This window comes from Somniosus microcephalus, unplaced genomic scaffold, assembly GCF_052327205.1.
Source record: "Somniosus microcephalus isolate GS21.2 unplaced genomic scaffold, FLI_Smic_1.0 unresolved_chr3, whole genome shotgun sequence".
NCBI classification, from domain to species: Eukaryota; Metazoa; Chordata; class Chondrichthyes; order Squaliformes; family Somniosidae; genus Somniosus; species Somniosus microcephalus.
In genome coordinates this window covers 69,726,577-69,746,911 of record NW_028225181.1, presented here as the reverse complement: position 1 = coordinate 69,746,911, position 20,335 = coordinate 69,726,577, and the positions used below count along the sequence as shown (strand labels likewise).

The window sequence follows — 20,335 nt, the reverse complement described above, 5'->3', positions numbered from 1 at the left end:
AAGGATGTTCCTGATGGTCGGGGAGTCCAGAACCAGTGGTCACAGTCTAAGGTTACGGGGTAAGCCATTTAGGACAGAAATGAGGAGGAATTTCTTCACCCAGAGTGTGGTGAACCTGTGGAATTCTCTACCACAGAAGGCAGTAGAGGCCAATACATTAAATAGATTCAAGAAGGAGTTGGATATATTTCTTAAAGTTAAAGGGATCAAGGGGTATGGGGAGAAAGCAGGGACCGGAGACTGAATTTGGATGATCAGCCATGATCGCATTGAATGGCGGAGCAGACTCGAGGGGCCGAATAGCCTACTCCTCCTATCTTCTATGTTTCTATGTTTCAGTTTGAGATGGAGGAGAAGCTGCTGGGTTTAACCCCCAGTACTTCTGAGCCCAGGAAGACCCAACAATTTCCAATGTGAGACTGTCAAGGGAGGTGGATTCTAGGGGCGATTAGGTTGTTACACAGACACTGTCCATGCAATGTAAAAGAGTATTGTTTTAGGAACAAGTATTTCTGTACAGGCTTTTAATCCAGTTTACATCTACAGATTTGTTTTAATTCATTCTTGGGATGTGGGTGTAGCTAGCAAGAGCAGCAAGTACAGGAAACTTTCTGGTATCCGGCACTGACGGGACCGAGCTGGTGCCGGTCGATCAACACTGCCGGAGAAACGAGCGCTACAGCTAAAAGATACGGAGCTTCTGCGCTCCGTCTGAAGCAACAAACCCTGTTGCTTAGCAACAGCTTCACAATAGTCAGCGCAGCTTGCAAGCGTCTCTGTAGCTAAGCAACAGCTTCAGCTAGACGCTTGCAGAGCCACAAATGGAGAAAAAAAGCAGCTAAAAGTAAAAAAAGTTATCTGAACCGACTCCTGAATTTTGCCGGTGGATAGAGCATTCCGGATATTTCACCTCCGTTTAAACGAAAGTTTCCTGTATTGCCAATCCCCAGTTTCCCATTGAGAAGGGGGTGGTGAGTCGCCTTCTTGAACTACTGCAGTCCGTGTGGTGAAGGTATTCCCACAATGTTGTTCGGTAAGGAGTTCCAGGATTATGACCCAGCAACGATGAATATATCTGAGTCAGGATGATGTGTGACTTGGAGGGGAACTTGGAGGTGATGGTGCTTCCATACAACAGCTGCTCTTGTCCTTCTAGGTGGTGGAGGTCGCGGGTTTGGGATGTTCTATCAAAGTCCTGGTCGAGTTGCAGATGTATAAAGTTCCTTTCCTTCGCCCACTCCCCCTCCCACACCCACCTCTCTCTCTCTCTCTCTCTCCTCCCATAGAGGCCAGAGTCTTGTGTCGGCCCAGACCAGGTGGCGGATTCCCTTCCCTGAAGGACATTAATGAACCAGTTGGGTTTTTATGACAATCCGGCAGCTTTCATGGTCACTTTTTTCTAGTGCCGGCCCCACAAATGACCAGATTCACTGAGCTCAATTTCACAACCTGCCTTTGTTTTCTTGTGGGTTGTCTCTCAAGCTCCCTGTTTTAAATTAATTTTACAGGGTACTGGAAGGGGAGGATTTGCAGACAGGAAACTCAAACCAAACATCACGTCAAGATCTGACCGTCACTCGACTCATCGGATCTGAATATCATCGGCCTCTGAACATGGAAGCAAAAAGCACCGTTCACAGCGGGGAGAAACCGTACACGTGTTCTGTGTGTGGACGAGGCTTCAGCCAACCCTTTGGCCTATCGAGACACAAGCGCATTCACACCGGGGAGAGGCCGTTCACCTGCTCCGAGTGTGGGACGGGTTTCACTCAGTCATCCCACCTCCTGACACACCAGCGCACTCACACCGGGGAGAGGCCATTCACCTGCTCTGAGTGTGGGAAGGGATTCACTCAGTCATCCAACCTGCTGATACACCAGCATGTTCACACCGGGGAGAGGCCGTTCACCTGCTCTGAGTGTGGGAAGGGATTCACTCATTCATCCAACCTGCTGATACACCAGCGAGTTCACACTAATGAGAGACCTTTTAACTGCTCGGACTGTGGGAATTGCTTTAAAGGTTCCAGGGAACTGATGCGCCATCAACATGTTCACACTGACGAGAGACCGTTCAGGTGCTCGCACTGTGGGACTGGGTTCAGGCGATCATCTGAGCTCACTATACACCAGCGCACTCACACTGGGGAGAGGCCATTCACCTGCTCCATGTGTGGGAAGGGATTCACTCGTTCATCCCACCTCCTGACACACCAGCGCACTCACACCCGGGAGAGGCCATTCACCTGCTCTGAGTGTGGGAAGCTATTCACTGATTCATCCAATCTGCTGACACACCAGCGAGTTCACACTGGGGAGAGGCAGTTCACCTGCACTCAGTGTGGGAAGGGATTTACTCGCTCGTCCAACCTGCTGACACATCAGCGCGTTCACACCGGGGAGAGGCCATTCACCTGCTCCGTGTGTAGGAAGGGATTCACTAGCTCATCCCACCTCCTGACACACCAGCGAGTTCACAAGTGACTGCAGGGGGTGGATTCTGTTGTTGCTGCTGTTAATCACATCCAGGACTGAACCATGTTCATTCTGACCAGGTGGGGATTGTTTCTGCTGATGTTAATAACTCCGGGAACTGGGCTGGAGTTTAATATTCTGGATAGATGTCAAATAAATCAACTTTGTTTTAAACACATTGTTGTAGATTTTTGTCTTTCCCACCTGAGTGTTTAGCATCACCTGGCTGGAACTCAGAAAGGACAATCTGGGGGAGGATCGTAAGGTGGGAACAGAACTCCAGCCTGGACACAGTCCTTCAGGGCCACACTGAGAGGGGCAAACGGCTCTTTGGTCTTTCTTGTCTATCTTCACTGACAGCAAAGTTGCCGTGCGGGTTAATCTCGAGGCGTGTGAGAAACGTGTCCCAGCCGTTCTCTGCCATGGTTCAGAGCTCCTAGACACGGAACAGAAGGCTCCTTTAGGAATGTACCCCAGTGCTTTTTATTAATGGCCTTATTAACCTGTGTTGCTACGTTTAGTGATTTGTGTATCTGTGTCCCAGGATCCCTCTGCTCCTCCAGCCCATTTAGACTCTTAGGGGGAAATTCGGTGGCGCCCCCTTTGGGTCGCTAACGTCACCGGGGCTAATTTTAGCGCCCCAAAAAAGTTAGCGCCCCTGCGCATTAAATTCAGCGGTAGCGCCCCAGGCACGAGGCACGGTGCTACTGGAAGCGCTCCCCTCCGTCTTGAGGGGCTACCAGTGAATTTCATGGCTCTGCGTGTAACAGCGCCACGCCCGTCGGCACAAAGCACCGCGTCATAGCAGACCTCCCTCCCTGATTAAAGGGGAGGGGCCTAGCACTGCGCACACCGGGGCCCTGCTGGACCACCGGGGAGTGGGGTGTCGGGTGAAGAGGAGCGCCGGGCTGTGCGATCGCGGCCGACACCCCGAAGAAGAAAGGGGAAGGGGGCAGGTGCTGGCAGTCGGCCAAAATAAAAAGTTACCGCCCGACACCTGCCCTTTAAGTGGCGTTGCCGCGGCTGCAGAAACGACCCCTGACCCGGTCGGTCATATCGTCCGGCGGTAGGTCAGGGGTCGCAACCCAAGGTTGCAGCCGGGGTGCTGCGCGAGGCGATGACGTCATTGCCGGCGGTGCAGTGCCGCGGGGAGCTACCGACTACCTCTGCCGCTAACCTCCCGCTGAATATCGCGGGAGGCACAAAGCAACCCAATTTCACCCCTTGTCCAAGTAGTGAGTGGCCTCCTTATTCTTCCCACCAAAACACACCACCTCACACTGATCTAGTGAAATTCATTAACACACCACCTCACACTGATCTACAGTGAAATTCATTAACACACCACCTCACACTGATCTACAGTGAAATTCATTTGCCAATTGCACGCCCATTCTGAAATTTATTAAGGTCTTCTTGCATTTTGTCTTCCTCAGTATTAACTCTACCTCCCAATTTGGTGTTATCGATAAACTTTGAAATTGTTCTTCTGATTCACAAGTCCAAATCATTTATGTAAATGGTGAACAATAGTGATACCAGTGCCGATCCCTGTGGAACACCACTTCCCACCTTTTGCCAGTCTGAGTAGCTACTCTTAACCCCTACTCTCTGTTTTCTGTTTTGTGACCAGCTTGCTAGCCATAACAGTATGCAAGATCGACAAGATGACCCAGTTCAGGCCGTGTGGAGGGAAGGGCCAGGCAGCAGAATGGATGGAAAGATGGCTACAAAACAGAAATCAGAGGGTTGGAGTTAAGGGAAGTTTGTTGCGATCTTTCCATCCATTCTGCTGCCTGGCCCTTGACTCCACACGGCCTGACCGTGGTCATCTTGTAGACCGTACGTACTGCAGACACAGTGCACCAGTGGTGGAGGGGGTGAATATTGAGTCCTGTGGCAGGGGCGCTGATGAAGTGGATTTCTCTGTCCGTGAGTTTTGAGGCATCGCTAGTGGTGTTTTTCACCTCTTTCCACCTTAAAAAAAAAACCTTGCTGCCAGTTTATTAAAGCCATTAACAGCTGCTCGGGTGGGACACACCAATAAATGAGGCCTTGTTTCCCTCAGAATGACAGGCCTGAACCCGAGTTAGAAAACATTTAGTAATTAAACCAGACTGGGCGGGGCCTGAGGTGCGAGTTAGTAACGGAAAATTGGTGGCCAGCGTACTTCACACCAGGGCTGAGGATCCGGGGACTTGGGTTTCTGTGTCATTTATTGATTAATTTTGTTTATTGTCCAATCTCGTTCAAACTGGCGGGTCATCTTGCTGTCTGACGGAGGCGAGGGTCCCCAATGGAGGGCTCTCTATGTGGGAGTCCTTCCCAGCACCATTGGGGATCTGGGGTGGAGACTGTTGCAGGGAGTTGTCGCGTGCAACAGATTTTAAGCTCCTTTCCGGACTCCAAGCCCAGATGTGGTTTCTGGGGCCTAGAGGAGTCCATGGGCTGTGTACATATTCAGTGTGAGAGGTTACAGCCCCTGTGTAGTTCCCTGAAGGGGCTGCTCCTCAACTCTTGGTTACACTTTAGCCCCACGCTCCTAATCTTTGGCCGCCCGGTGCGCAGGGGGTGGGTAAGTGGGAGGAAAATCTCCTGGACCTGCTCTTGGGCCTGGCGAAAACAGCAATTTGTAGGTCCAGGATGGGCGGGTCCCATGGGGGGGCACTCTGGCTGCCTGCCTCTCTCCCATGGTCTTGTCCCTGCCCGGGTGGCCCTGGAGAGGGAGCAGGCGGTGTCCACCGGTTCAGGTGATACCTTCCTCGACTGGTGGACACGGAAGGTATCAAGAGGCGATAATCGATCCTCACAATCACATTGTGATTGAATTATTAATTGTGTTTGTGTCACAAATACATTTCTTCTATTTTGATACAAAAGCTCTACTAGACATGTTAAACTAATTATTTAATCAGGGCTGCAGCTGCTGAAAGGTTGACTGTACTGGGGTTTGTGGCCAGAGCTGGCAGACGTGTTGTTCTGAAGTCTGATGTCTCACACCTGAACAGTCTGTTTATGTCGTGTTGTAATGACCTTTTTCTGTTGCCTGGTGTCAGAAATAGAAATCAAAGGAAGATGATGCCTCACTCTGTTAATCAACTCTTTCACACATTTCCATTTCTTAATTTACAAAGATCACAACTCCATTAGTGAACAATGGATTGCCAGTCTGCCACTTTTTAGTGAGGCTTGAAAGTATTCGCTGTGAAGCTACACCTGCCCATTTGTCTGTGTGTCACTGTGTTTGGATTGTGTTAGACAACAGTCCTAATATCTCACCTACATCCATTACAATTTTTGAAATGTTAGATTGTACTTGGTAGAAGTTGAGTTTCAATCTAACAATTCTGAAATTGGGAGCTTTTAATGATTTCTGTTTTTCACATAACTATATAGTGATGTGATCAGTCAAAGCAAATTAAAAGATGGTGCTATTTACTGAACACAACTGAATAATTCTACAAGGATGCTATCGCAGTCTTCCTCAGTATTAACTACACCCCCCAATTTAGTGTTATCAGCAAATTTTGAAATTGTACTTCTGATTCCCAAGTGCAAATCATTCATGTAAATGGTGAACAACAGTGGTCCCAGCACCAATCCCCGTGGAACACCACTTCCCACCTTCCGCCCGTCTGAGTAAATACCTTTAACTCATCCCGTCACTATAACTGGACTTGTCTCCATTCCCGTGCCGAGGGGATTGCTGTACCAGACGGGAGGGGCAACATTTGGGGACTCTCGATTCTCCACCAATTCCCATTCCCCTTCTTTCTGGTGGATAATGGAGGTGCCACTGTGTGTAATGTGCAAGTCAGTAAGAGTTGTCAGCGAGGATTAATCAGCACTTTCTAATTGGAGATGATAATGGAATCTTTCAGACAATGAATTGTAGATTTTATAGCAAAGATTAATATACGATTGAAGTAAAAGTTCATAATTTTATTGTAAAATATTTCAGGAACACTCATCAGAAATTAAGGGGAAAGATCAGACAGCAGCACTTAAAGGGACACTGCAGCCCCGACAACTCAATCAGCTATATATCCAGAATATTAAAACCCAGCCCAGTTATAGGGGTTATTAACATCAGCAGAAACAAACCCCAACTGTCAGAATTAACATGGTTCAGTCCTGGATGTGATTAACAGCAGCAATAACAGCAGAATCGAACCTCTGCAGTCACTTGTGAACTTGCTGGTGTCTCAGCAGGTTGGATGACTGATTGAATCCCTTCCCACACACGGAGCAGGTGAACGCCCTCTCCCCGGTGTGAACTCGCTGGTGTGTCAGCAGGTTGGATGACTGATTGAATCTCTTCCCACACACGGAGCAGGTGAACGGCCTCTCCCCAGTGTGAATGCGCTGGAATCTCAGAAGGTCAGAGGAATTAGTGAATCCCTTCTCACACACGGGGCAGGTGAACGGCCTCTCTGCAGTGTGAATGTGCTGGTGTATCAGCAGGGTGGATGAATTAGTGAATCCCTTCTTACATACAGGGCAGGTGAATGGTCTCTGCCCAGTGTGAATGCACTGGTGCTCAATGAGGTGAGATGACTGCCTGAACCTCTTCCCACAGTGAGAGCAACTGAATGGTCTCTCCTCAGTGTGAAGTCGCTGGTGTGTCAGAAGGTGGGATGACTGACTAAATCCCTTCCCACACTTGGAGCAGGTGAACGGCCTCTCCCCGGTGTGACTGCATCGATGAGTTTCCAGCCGGGACGGGGAGCTAAATCCCTTCCCACAGTCCTCACATTCCCACAGTTTCTCCGTGGTGTGGGTGTCCTTGTGTCTCTCCAGGTTGGACAATCAGTGCGATGTTTTTTCAGACTGTGTAACTGGTTAAAGCTCTTTCCACAGTCAGTGCACAGGAACACTCTCACTCGGGTGTTTGTGTCTCGGTGCTTTTCCAGTCACACCGATCTTTGAAATCTTTTCCCACAGACAGAACAGGCAAACATTTCTCCTTCCACATTCAAAGGCCGATGATATTCCCTGTAAAAGCAGTTTACAAAAGACATCACTGTAAGTTCAGGATTAAAATTCGGAACAGATAATTTTAGTTTCTATGGAACATTCTCTCCTCTCTTAGTACATAGAATTACACAGATTGTACAGCACAGAAACAGGCCAATCGGCCCAACTGGTCCATGTGGTGTTTATGCTCCACACGAGCCTCCTCCCAACTCTCTTCATCTCACCCTATCAGCATCTCCTTCTATTCCTTTCTCCCATGTGTTTATCCAGCTTCCCCTTAAATACACCCATGCTCTTCGCCTCACCTACTCCCTGTGGCAGCAAGTTCCACATTCTCAGCACCCTCTGGGTGAAGGAGTTTAATCTAAATAGGACTTTCCTGGGCAGCCAATCAGCACTGCTGCCTCCTTTGTGCATTTACTGGCGAGGCGAAACAGTTGATATTTTCTGATCAAAAAGAGCTGAGCTCGGCAGCATTAGTCCTGTTTTTGCCTCCTTTGGAGACCAGGTGTACGAGCAGAGCGAGCACAGCCTTCACAGCAACCGCAATAAAATTGTTACAGTTGTGAAGGAACTTTGTGTCAGTGCACTGGACCACAAACAAAATATGTGTGTCGATTGTTGTCTATTTACCCTAATGTAAAGTGCCTTGAGATGTTTTAAAAGCTCTATATAAAGGTGTCGTCGACGGTGCCATCAAGCGGCACTTACTCAGCAATAACCTGCTAACTGATGCCCAGTTTGGGTTCTGCCAGGGCCACTCAGCTCCTGACCACATTGCAGCCTTGGTCCAAACATGGACAAAAGAGCTGAACTCAAGAGGTGAGGTGAGAGTGACTGCCCTTGACATCAAGGCAGCATTTGATCGAGTGTGGCATCAAGGAGCCCTAGCAAAACTGAAGTCAATGGGAATCAAGGGGAAAACTCTCCATTGGTTGGAATCATACCTAGCACAAAGGAAGTTGGCTGTGGTTGTTGGAGGTCATTCATCTCAATCACATGACATCACTGCAGGAGTTCCTCAGGGCAGTGTCCTAGGCCCAACCATCTTCAGCTGTTTCATCAATGACCTTCCCTCCATCATAAGGTCAGACGTGGGGATGTTCACTGATGATTGCACACTGTTCAGCACCATTCGAGACTCGTCAGATACTGACGCAGTCCGTGTCCATATGCAGCAAGACCTGGAAAACATTCAGACTTGGGCTGACAAGTGGCAAGTAACATTCGCACCACACAAGTGCCAGGCAATGACCATCTCCAACAAGCAAGACTCTAACCATCTCCCCATGACATTCAATGGCATTACCATCGCTGAATCCCCCACTATCAACATCCTGGGGGTTACCATTGATCAGAAACTGAACTGGACCAGCCATATAAATACTGTGGCTACAAGAGCAGGCCAGAGGCTGGGAATTCTGCGGCGAGTGTCTCACCTCCTGACTCCCCAAAGCCTTTCCACCATCTACAAGGCACAAGTCAGTAGTGTGACGGAATACTCTCCACTTACCTGGATGAGTGCAGCTCCAACAACACTCAAGAAGCTCGACACCATTCAGGATAAAGCAGCCCACTTGATTGGCACTCCATCCACCTTCAACATTCACTCCCTCCACCACCGGCACACTGTGGCTGCAGTGTGTACCATCTACAAGATGCACTGCAGCAACTCGCCAAAGCTTCTTCACAGCACCTTCCAAACCCGCGACCTCTACCACTTAGAAGGAAAAGGGCAGCAGACGCATGGGAACATCACCACCTACAAGTTCCCCTCCAAGCCACACACCATCCTGACTTGGACCAGTATCGCCGTTCCTTCACTGTCGCTGGGCCAAAATCCTGGAACTCCCTTCCTAACAGCATTGTGGGTGTACCTACACCATATGGACTGCAGTGGTTCAAGAAGGCGGCTCACCACCATCTTCTCAAGGGCAATTAGGGATGGGCACTAAATGCAGGCCTAGCCAGCCAGTGACGCCCACATCCCATCAATGAATTTTAAAAAAAGTTGTTGTTGGTGTATAGAGAACTCTGTTGAAATTTAGTGAAATGATCAATAACCAAGATCATTTTTTTGTTTGGTTCTGTTAGTTTTCATAGAATCATTGAAAAGTACAGCACGAAGGAGGCCATTCGGCCCATCGTGCCTGTGCTGTCTCTTAGAAAGAGCACTCGTGCTTAGTCCCACATCCCTGCTTGTTGTCTGTAACCCTGTAAGATCCTCATCCTCAAGTACCCGCCCAACTCCCTTTTAAAATCATTGATGGAATCAGCTCATGACCTTTTCAGGTCGAGCGTTCCAGATCCCGACAACTCTGAGTTTTATTCAATTGTTACCACAGTTGCCTTCTGTGAATGTTTAATAATAAATGCATTTTTGCTATGAAAGCAATTAAAACATTCCTAGTATATAAATAGACAGATGCATCAAAATATTAAAATTGTGGGAGGGGCTCAGTGCTCGCCCAGGGCCCAATAAACAATGGAATTCTTCTTTCCCAACCCAATGCTCAGAAGATGAAGTCCCAGAGCTGCCTCTGGCTCGGTTCCACCTGCCCTATTCTGACAAGCTGAGGTGTTGGTCAGTGCACTGTGATTGCCCTGTGGGCAGAAAATGGCAAATCTAGAAATATGACCGAAATAACACATTTTAACCCCAAAGCTGTAAATCCCCATCCCACACACTCTCCCTCCTCCCTGTGCTGAAATCCAAACCCATCGCACCATCTCCAACATTTATTTCCTCCACTCCCAGTTTTCACCCTCCCTTTACTCTGGTTGGGTTCAGTTCTCCACCCGCTGTGTGCAGAGAATAAAATCAATGTGACAATGATTGTCTCTCCTGGTCACTGGGACCCTGAAACCTTCAGTTCTCCACCTGCTGTGTGCAGCGTGAGAATAAAATCAATGAGTCAATGATTGTCTCTCCTGGTCACTGGGACCCTGAAGCCCCGCCCACTCTTTGTTCCTGTAGAAAGATGGCTGCGCATGCACCTTGTTGCAGCAGGAACTGGTCTGTCTTACCTCCACCAAGATGGCAGCGCCTAACCCGGGCCGATCACCAAGAAAAAGCCTCACCGCTGCCATCCGGTGGAACACATTCGGCCGCTGGATCTCATTCAGGCCTGAGACCATTTTCCAACTTTATAAACCCTGCGGTGTGGCCTACCCACAGTTTATTAATCTCCCGACCCCGCTCCCGCCGACCTGCTGCTCCATCCGGTGACCGCGCAGAGCTTTCTCTGTAAAGTCGGTGAGGGCCATATGACCCGGGCCAGCGGCCTGATTGACGGGAGCTTCCGACCAATAGGGAGCGAGTGGGGCGGGGCTGGGGGAGCGAGCCGGCGGCGGGTCCTCCAACCAATCGGGGAGCCCGAGGGGCAGGACTAGCTCCGGCTGATTGTCTGATCCGCAGGACAGCGAGTTTCTCCAGTCTCTTATTCAGGGCCCAGGGCTAGGGGAGGCTGTGGGCCTTTATTCCCCTCATTGGACAGAAGGGGGGAGAAATTCAGTTGTTAGTGCCACCGATTAGCGCCTAAAGAGGCCGAGAATTGGGGTGTTAACCAATTTCTGGCCGGGCGCAAGGAGATTCGCGCCTCGCCCCATACTGAGCATGCATTTAGCGCCGGCGCTAAATCGTAGCGCCCGCTCATGGGCGAAGGCTGATTATGACGTCATTTCAGTGTGCAACGCCTTTTTAGCGCCCCAGAGCAGAAATTGGGTGGCGCCCGCCTCCGTAGCACCTGGCACTAATAGTGACAGCTTGCTGGAACGTTCCCAAGTCCTTCTCGGCCTGGGGGGGGCGTTATTTAAAGGGGACTGGTGTGGTTTAAAAGCGGCAGCCATTTCTGGAGCACAACTTCTTCGACAATTACAAAGAGTTGCTGATCAGCACACAGAAAGCCTTTTGACCACTGAGCCCACGCAGGCAGAGGAACTTCAGCCTTCTGACCATCGCCTTGCTGTTGGTGAGCTTTTACAACGGGAAAACTTCCTGAGCGCACTTATTATGGGGGCTGCATTGGAGGGGAACGTCCTGCTGCTGTATCATTTGAAAGGGCACTGAGATGCAGGGACAGGGGGGGAGGCATGGCCAGACAGAGGAGGGGCAACAGACGTCACCCCACCAGACCTTACACTGGCAGGGTTTTCCGACAGCAGTTTTCCTACATGAACATGTCGGAGGAGCCGTGTGTCAGAAGGCTGCGATTTAGAAAGGAGGTGGTGACTGAGCTGTGCCACCTGTTTTGGCAGGATCTGCAGCCTCAGATAAGGTGCAGAACATCTCTGTCGGTGGCTGTGAGGATGACTGTTGCCCTGAACTTCTACACGAGCGGCTCTTTTCACGCTGCATCTGGGGACACAGCCAAAATTTCGCAGTTTGCGGAGCATTGCTGCAGCCGTCAACTGACTGATGCCCTGTTTTAAAGGAGGTGGCCGTACACCTCCTTCACATTGACCCCGGACAAGCAGCGGGAGCGCGCAGCGGGCATCGCTGCAATGGCGGACTTCCCCATGGTGCAGGGTGCCATTGACTGCAAGAACGTGGCTTTGCGGCCGCCTGTATTCAATCCGGAAGAGGCCCGCAATCACAAGGTATTCCATTCCTTGATTGTGCAGCTAGTCTGTGACCACCGACAGCTGATCCTCGCAGTGAATGCGCAGTTCCCAGGCAGCAGCCACGACGCCTTCATCCTTCGCAGGACTTCTGGAACAGACCTTTTCCAGGCCCCGACTCACCCAGGAGGCTGGCTTCTCGGGGACAAGGGCTGATGGCCCATGGCTGATGACCTGCCCCTTTAAGAGCTGGCCGCGCCAGTGTGTGTTGTGGGGAAGTGATTATTGACAGCAACTTCACTGCGCCCCGCCGCCACAAAATTGGGTTGCGCCGCTTGGTTAGCACCTTAAGAGTCCTGTGTAACGCCTGATTTAGCACCGCAATCACCTTAGGGGCGCTAAAACCCAATATCGCGGTAGGTGGTGCTAAATTGCACCTGGCGATAAACTTTGCGCAGCGCCAGGACTAGCGCCCCAAACAGGGCTATAACCAATTTCTAGGCCAAGGCTCTTTGGCTCACAACACACTGGCTCAGATTTTTTAAAACAGGTTTACAGGAAATGAGTGGAATCGACCCACCGCAGTCACAATGTGGACACTCTGGTGTGTCAGCGGGTGGGATACACCAGGGAACCCCTTTCCACACACAATGAGGTTGACTCCAATGATCGGGAGTCCCAGGGTTTCAGATACCAGACAGTCAAGCTCACAGGAACACAAATTTTCTCTCCAGGCTTTATTAAGAGCGCTGCATAACACAGATCGGGTGATAATTCCCTCAATCTGGAGAATAGAAGTACAGTGGATTCACGCGCGATCTTCTCGAGTCTGTTCCAACTGACAACGGCTTAAGTGGCCTGTTCTTATACACAAGCTTGGTTACCGCTCAGGAAATGGGATTGTTTGGACCCGTCTGTTGACCGCCTCCTGAACTCCTGCTAATTCAGGGAATTTAGTCTATCTGTGACCAGACTATAACCACAAGCCCGTCTGGTTATCACACCTATATGGTCCGTGAGGTTATCAGATTCACACCCAGACATTGTGTCTACTTGTCTGGCACTTCATCCCATAACATGGGTACAGGGGCTCAGTAATGTTTCATTCATCAGAAAAAGACAAAGTACAACAACATACTGGTCAGCTTAACAGAATCTCATCATATTTAAGGGGCCATAAATATAATAGTCACTAATAAATCCAGTAATGAATTCAGGAGACTTAAGCCGTTGTCAGTTGGAACAGACTCGATCATTAGAGTCAACCTCAGTGTGTGGAAAGGGATTCCCTGGTGTATCCCACCCGCTGACACACCAGAGTGTCCACATTGTGTCTCCATTTCTCTGGTCCCCTCACTCACTCCAACCTCCCCCCCTCTGAGCTTGCAGGATCCCGTTCGCTCTGATCCAACCCTAACATTATCATTAAACGTGCTGACAAGGGTGGTGCTGTTGTTGTTTGGTGAACCAACCACTACTGTGCGGAGTCTGAACACCAACTCTCTGACACCTCCTCCAGCTCCCCCTGGACCATGACCCCACTACCACATCAAGCCATTGTTTCCAGGACTGTCACTGACCTCGTCTCCTCTGGAGATCTTCCCTCCATGGCTGTCAACCTCATAGACCCCCAACCCCACACAGCCCGCTCTACCTCCTTCCCAAGGTGCACAAACAGGGCTGCCCTAGTAGACCCATCGATTCAGCCTGTTTTTGCCCCACGGAACTAATCTCTTCCTATCTCAACTCTATTTTTTCTCCCCTTGTCCAGTCTATTCCAACCTACATTCTTGGGAACTAGATGTAATATCTCCAAGTTTGCAGACGACACAAAGCTGGGTAGGCGAGTGTGCTGTGAGGAGGATGCCGAGAAACTCCAGTACGGTCCCGCATAAGAGATTGGCGTACAAAATTAAGGCACATGGGATTGGGGGCAAGGTATTGACTTGGATAGAAAACTGGTTGGCGGATAGAAAGCAAAGAGTTGGAATAAACGGGTCCTTTTCTGAGTGGCAGGCAGTGACTAGTGGGGTACCGCAAGGATCGGTCCTAGGACCCCAGCTGTTCACAATATATATTAATGATCTGGACGAGGGAATTGGATGTAATATCTCCAAATTTGCAGACGACACAAAGCTGGGTGGGAGGGTATGCTGTGAGGAGGATGTCATGAAACTCCATTACGATTTGGACAGATTGGGTGATTGGGCAGAAACATGGCAAATGCACTATAATGTGGATAAATATGAGGTTATCCACTTTGGTGGCAAAAACAGGAAGGCAGACTATTATTTGAATGGCAATAGATTGGGAGAAGGGGAAGTACAAAGAGACCTGGGTGTCCTTGTGCACCAGTCGCTGAAGGTAAGCATGCAGGTGCAGCAGGCGGTTAAGAAGGCAAATGGTATGTTGGCCTTCGTAGCAAGAGGGTTCGAGTACAGGAACAAGGATGTCTTGCTGCAGTTGTACAGGGCCTTGGTGAGACCGCACCTTGAGTATTGTGTGCAGTTTTGGTCACCTTACCTGAGGAAGGATGTTCTTGCCATGGAGGGAGTGCAGCGAAGATTCACCAGGCTGATACCTGGGATGGCAGGAATGAGGTATGAGGAGATTGGGTCGATTGGGCTTATACTCATGAGACAATCATGCTCCCCGCGCCTGCGCGCTGGGCCCCTGAGCTCCAGGCTGGGCCCCTGAGCTCCAGGCTGGGTACCGGAGGGACTGGCGTGCATCATCACCACCGAAAATAGAACTTTAATTTCATTTGTTAAGTTCCCTTTAAACTTTTTTTTGTTATGTTACAGGTTTTATTGGTTGTGCCCCTTTAAAAAGGGGGCACATGGTTGACTTTTAATAGGCAATTGCCTGTGATAAGGGAAAAGAATAACGTGAACAGTCAAATCAAGGGAATCATCAGCACAACAGTTTGAAAGATTAAACAACAGTACAGAAATGTATAAAACATTCATCCATTCCATGTTCATGTCACCCCAGCTGTCTGCAGGGCCCTGCGCTACAGAACAGTGTGAACTCGCTGGTGTCTCAGCAGGTCATTGGAGTTTTTAAAGCTCTTCCCACAGTCAGAACATGTAAACGGTCTCTCATCAGTGTGAACAAGCTGATGTTGCTTCAGGTCCCCAGTGCATTTAAAGCTCTTTCCACAGTCAGAACATGTAAACGGCCTCTCATCAGTGTGAACAAGCTGATGTTGCTTCAGCTCCCCGGGTCTTTTAAAGCTCTTCCCACAGTCAGAACATGTAAACGGTCTCTCATCAGTGTGAACAAGCTGGTGTGCCAGCAGTTTGTTGGACTGCAAGAATCCCTTTCCACACACAGAGCAGGTGAACGGCCTCTCCCCACTGTGAATAAGCTGGTGTGTGGTCAGAGCCCCGGAGATTTTAAAGCTCTTCCCACAGTCAGAACATCTAAACGGTCTCTCATCGGTGTGAACAAGCTGGTGTTCCTTCAGGTCCCTGGTGCTTTTAAAGCTCTTCTGACAGACAGAACATTTAAATGCTCTCTCATCAGTATGAACAATCTGGTGTCTCAGCAAGGTAGATGAATCAGTGAATCCCTTTCCACACACGGAGCAGGTGCACGGCCTTTCCCCGGTGTGACGAAGCTGGTGTCTGGTCAGGTCCCTGGTGCTTTTAAAGCTCTTCCCACAGTCAGAACATTTAAAGGGTCTCTCATCAGTGTGAACTTGGTGGTGTGTCAGCAGGTTGGATGATTCAGTGAAACGTTTCCCACACACAGAGCAGGTGAATGGTCTCTCTTGATTGTGAGAACGCTGGTGTTTTGTCAGATTCGTGGAGCTTTTAAACCTCTTCCCACAGTCGGAACATGTAAACTGTCTCTCATCGGTGTGAACAAGCTGGTGTTCCTTCAGATCTCTGGAGCTTTTAAAGCACTTCCCACAGTCAGAACATTGAAATGGCCTCTCATCAGTGTGGGCAAGCTGGTGTCTCAGCAGGTGGGATGTGCGAGTGAATCCCTTCCCACACACAGAGCAGGTGAACGGACTGTCTCCAGGGTGACTGTGCGGAATAACTTCTGACGTAGACGGGGAACTGGATGCATTCCCGCCGTCCCCACCTTTACCCGGTTTCTCCCCGGTGTGACGGTGCACGTGTCTCGACAGGTCAGGCGATCGGCTGAAGGCAAGTCCACACACGGAACACGTGTGCGGTTTGTCCGCGCTGCGATCTCTGCTCTCTCCTTCCATCTACAAAGGCCGATGGTATTCAGGTCCTGATGAATCAAGCGACACTGTCAGACCCTGACGTGATGTTTGGTTTGAGCTTCCTGTCTGTAAATGCTCCACTTCTAAAACCCTGTAAAAGGAGTGTAGAGAGGGGTAAGAGGGAGAATGTTGTCTCATGTCCCCCTTTCCCAGCCCAGGGGCAGTGAAGCTGATTTTCAGGCCCCAGTTGCTGCACAGGTTGGTTGAAAGGATCAACAGTAATGGCGGCTGCAATTCCCACAAACCCCGTGCTCCAGAAAGTGCTCCGGCCGTCGCGCTGTGTTGTGGCTGACCCCGCGCATGCGCCCCATAGCCCCGCCCTCTCCTGCTCCACAGGCGCCCGGCCCGCACCGCGCATGCTCAGCACACACCGTGGGCCCCTGTCAATCATCCTCCCTGCGCGCTGGGCCCCTGAGCTCCAGGCTGCCGCACGGGGCTTTCTTTGGAAAGTCGGTGTTGGTGAAGAGCTGCAATCAGTGAGGGAAAGTGAGTTTTCCCCCAGATCCAATTGAGATCAGAGGAGGGGAGAGAATAAAGGGGACTCCAAACCAGAGAATCCGCGGATCCGGGCCCCGAGCGGAGATTCTTCAGTTTGGCGGAGCGCGCTCCAGGGACACGTGACCCGGGCCCAGGGCCTGATTGATGGGAACTTCCGACCAATAGAGAGCGAGCGGGGCGAGGCTGGAGGAGCGAGCCGGCGGCGGGTCCTCCAACCAATCGGGGAGCCTGAGGGGCGGGACTTGCGCCGGCTGAGTGGGTCAGAGGAGGCTGACAGGAGATTTAATTTAAATTAATTTAATTTCCCGCCTGCTCCTACCGCCCACCCTGCAACGTCACGACGTCGCCGGCGTGCACCGACTGACACTGAGCTCTCCACCAATGAGCGAGGGGAGGCTGAGCCTGGAGGACCGACTGAGGGGCTTTGGTCCTCCAACCAATCGCGGCGAAGGAGGAGGCGGGACCTGGAACCGGCTCATTGGACGGATCGGCCCGCCGCCATTTTGTAAAGGGGCCTCCTCAGGATCTGAGAGCCTGGGAAAGTTTATTTTTAATGTTCCTTTCACATTTTACAGCTCAAACTAATTTTGATTTGCGTAAGTTTTTAAAGAAGCAGTTCATTTTTAAATTGATGAAGCAGAAACAAAAAACTCTCTGGAGCAAATACTCGTGAGTAAAAATATTTCTTCTCCCTGAATTAATTTTCTTAATATTAATTTTCATCATTTTTAATTATTAATTTCAAGTACTTCAAGAGAAATATGGGAGTGGTGGGGGTTTCTCTTAAAGGGACAGACACTTTCTTTTTCTGTGTGATTTTCATTAAAGGGACTGCGTCCCCGTGGATGACTGATTTTAAAGGGACATAGAAGATAGGAGCAGGAGTAGGCCATTCGGCCCCTCGAGACTGCGATCATGGCTGATCATCCAAATTCAGTATCCGGTCCCTGCTTTCTCCCCCATACCCCTTGATCCCTTTAGCCTTAAGAAATATATCCAACTGCTTCTTGAATATATTTAATGAACTGGCCTCCACTGCCTTCTGTGGTAGAGAATTCCACAGGTTCACCACTCTCTGGGTGAAGAAATTCCTCCTCATTTCTGTCCTAAATGGCCTACCCTTTATCCTTAGACTGTGTCCCCTGGTTCTGGACTCCCCGACCATCAGGAACATCCTTCCTGCATCTAATCTGTCCAGTCCTGTCAGAATTTTATAAGTTTCAATGAGATCCCCTCTCATTCTTGTAAACTCCAGCAAGTACAAGCTCAATCGTCCCAATCTCTCCTCATACATCATTCCTGCCATCCCAGGTATCAGCCTGGTGAATCTTCGTTGAACTCCTTCCATGGCAAGAACATCCTTCCTCAGATAAGGCGACCAAAACTGCACACAATACTCAAGATGTGGTCTCACCAAGGCCCTGTACAACTGCAGCAAGACATCCTTGTTCCTGTACTCAAACCCTCTCACTACGAAGGCCAACATACCATTTGCCTTCTTAACCGCCTGCTGCACCTGCATGCTTACCTTCAGCGACTGGTGCACAAGGACACCCAGGTCTCGTTGCACTTCCCCTTCTCCCAATGTATTGCCATTCAGATAATAATCTGCCTTCCTGTTTTTGACACCAAAGTGGATAACCTCGCATTTATCCATGTTATATTGCATCTGCCATGCTTCTGCCCAATCACCCAACCTGTCCAAATCATACTGGAGTTTCTCGGCATCCTCCTCACAGCACACACGCCCACCCAGCTTTGTGTCGTCTGCAAACTTGGAGATATTACCTCTAGTTCCCTCGTCCAGATCATTAATATATATTGTGAATAGCTGGGGTCCAAGGACCGATCCCTGTGGTATCCCACTAGTCACTGCCTGCCACTCGGAAAAAGACCCGTTTATTCCAACTCTTTGCTTTCTGTCTGCCAACCAGTTCTCCATCCAAGTCAATACCTTTCCCCCAATCCCATGTGCCTTAACTTTACACGCTAATCTCTTATGCGGGACCTTATCGAAAGCATTTTGAAAGTCCAAATACACCACATTCACTGGTTCTCCCTTATCCACTTTACCAGTTACATCCTCAAAAAATTCCAGTAGATTAGTCAAGCAGGATTTACCTTTTGTAAATCCATGTCGACTTTGTCCGATCCTGTCACTGTTTTCCAAGTGCTCTGATATTACATTTTTTATAATGGACTCTAGCATTTTCCCCACTACCGATGTCAGGCTTACCGGTCTGTAATTCCCCATTTTCTCTCTACCACCCTTTTTGAATAGTGGGGTAACATTAGCTACCCGCCAATCCATGGGTACCGTTCCAGAGTCTATCGAATTTTGGAAGATGACCAGCAATGCATCTACTATTTCTAGGGCCACGTCCTTAAGTACCCTAGGATGTAGATTATCTTCTATGTTTTTATGTATTCAATCTTTCCTTGTAGCTGAAATTCTCTAGTCCTGGCAACATCCTCGTAAATCTGCTGTCTTGAGCAGTCACATCTTTCCTGCAATGGGGCGAGCAGAACTACACGCAGTACTCTAGCCGGTGGCCTAACTGGTGTTTTGTACAGTTGAAGCAGAACCTCCCTGCTCTTACATGATACAGAAAGAGAGAGACACTGCCCCTTTAAATACCTGGGGACACCCATTCCCCTTTAAATGGCCAAGCAATTTTTTGTTGTTGAAAGGGGCCGCAGTCCCCTTTGACTCACCCCCCCACCCTCTCACCCACCACAAATACTCACGAGAGAAAGAGAGGAGGAAGAATGCTGGTCTTTGTCCCTTTAAACGTGGCTGCCCACCAAAATGTTCACAGCACCAAGGCTCTTTCTTTTGGATAAAAGTCAAAAAGAGAAAAGGTTCACTTATTTTTAAATGAATGCAATTGATGAATAGCCTTGCAATAAAGGTAATGCAAAGGAATAAACACTCACAAGCTGGGGTTTTTCCACTCTCCTCCGCCTCCTCCCCTTTAACAGCTCCTGCAGACAATGAAAGCAGGAAATAACAACAGAAAATGCTGGAAAAACTCAGCAGGCCAGGCAACATCCGGGGAGAGAAATTAGAGTGACGTTTCGGGTCGAACCCTTTTTTAAACTGGAAAGGAAATAAAATAATAGGAAATGAAAGCAGGAAAGCGGCCTGCAGCCCACCGAAGTACCGCCCCCCTCCCGCGCCGCCATTGCTTGGAGGACTGTCAGCCCGTCCGGTCCTCCCAGCGATTTCCGCGCTCCTGATTGGGGGGCGCCTCGCGTCAATCAACCCCCCTTCCGCTACGAGCTGACGCATCCACGCAACGCCCAAGGGTCGATTGGATCGGCGCACGCAGCCCACTAAGGTCCCGCCCCCCTTCCACGCCGCCATTGCTTGGAGGACCGTCAGCCCGCCCGGTCCGCCCAGCGTTTTCCGCGCTCCTGATTGGTGGGCGCCTCGCGTCAATCAATCCCCCACCGCTTACGCGATGACGCCAGCACGCAACGCCCAAGGGTCGGTTGGGTCGGCGCACGCCACCGCAAGGTAAAAAAAAGACACGCCGCACAAATGAGGAAAACCAAGAATAATAATAATCGCACTTTAGA

At 49.8% G+C, this 20,335-nt stretch overlaps 2 protein-coding genes across 2 annotated transcripts in view; one reads left to right on the top strand and one right to left on the bottom strand.

The window, feature by feature from the left end:
- The window catches only part of LOC147091908 (uncharacterized), a 50,650-nt gene that overhangs the window by 11,384 nt on the left and 18,931 nt on the right, over positions 1–20,335 (top strand). The window contains exon 2 of the mRNA XM_085976635.1: positions 1,509–2,478. Within this exon, the coding sequence (XP_085832761.1) occupies positions 1,509–2,478 (970 nt within the window). The remainder of the gene's footprint in view (positions 1–1,508; positions 2,479–20,335) is intronic.
- Positions 12,703–19,595, bottom strand: LOC147091909 (uncharacterized). Its single transcript, XM_085976931.1, has 2 exons — positions 19,502–19,595; positions 12,703–16,346 (listed from the first exon to the last, which is right to left on the bottom strand). The coding sequence occupies exon 2, from the start codon at positions 16,235–16,237 to the stop codon at positions 15,026–15,028; it is 1,212 nt and encodes a 403-aa protein (XP_085833057.1). The 5' UTR covers positions 16,238–16,346; positions 19,502–19,595; the 3' UTR covers positions 12,703–15,025.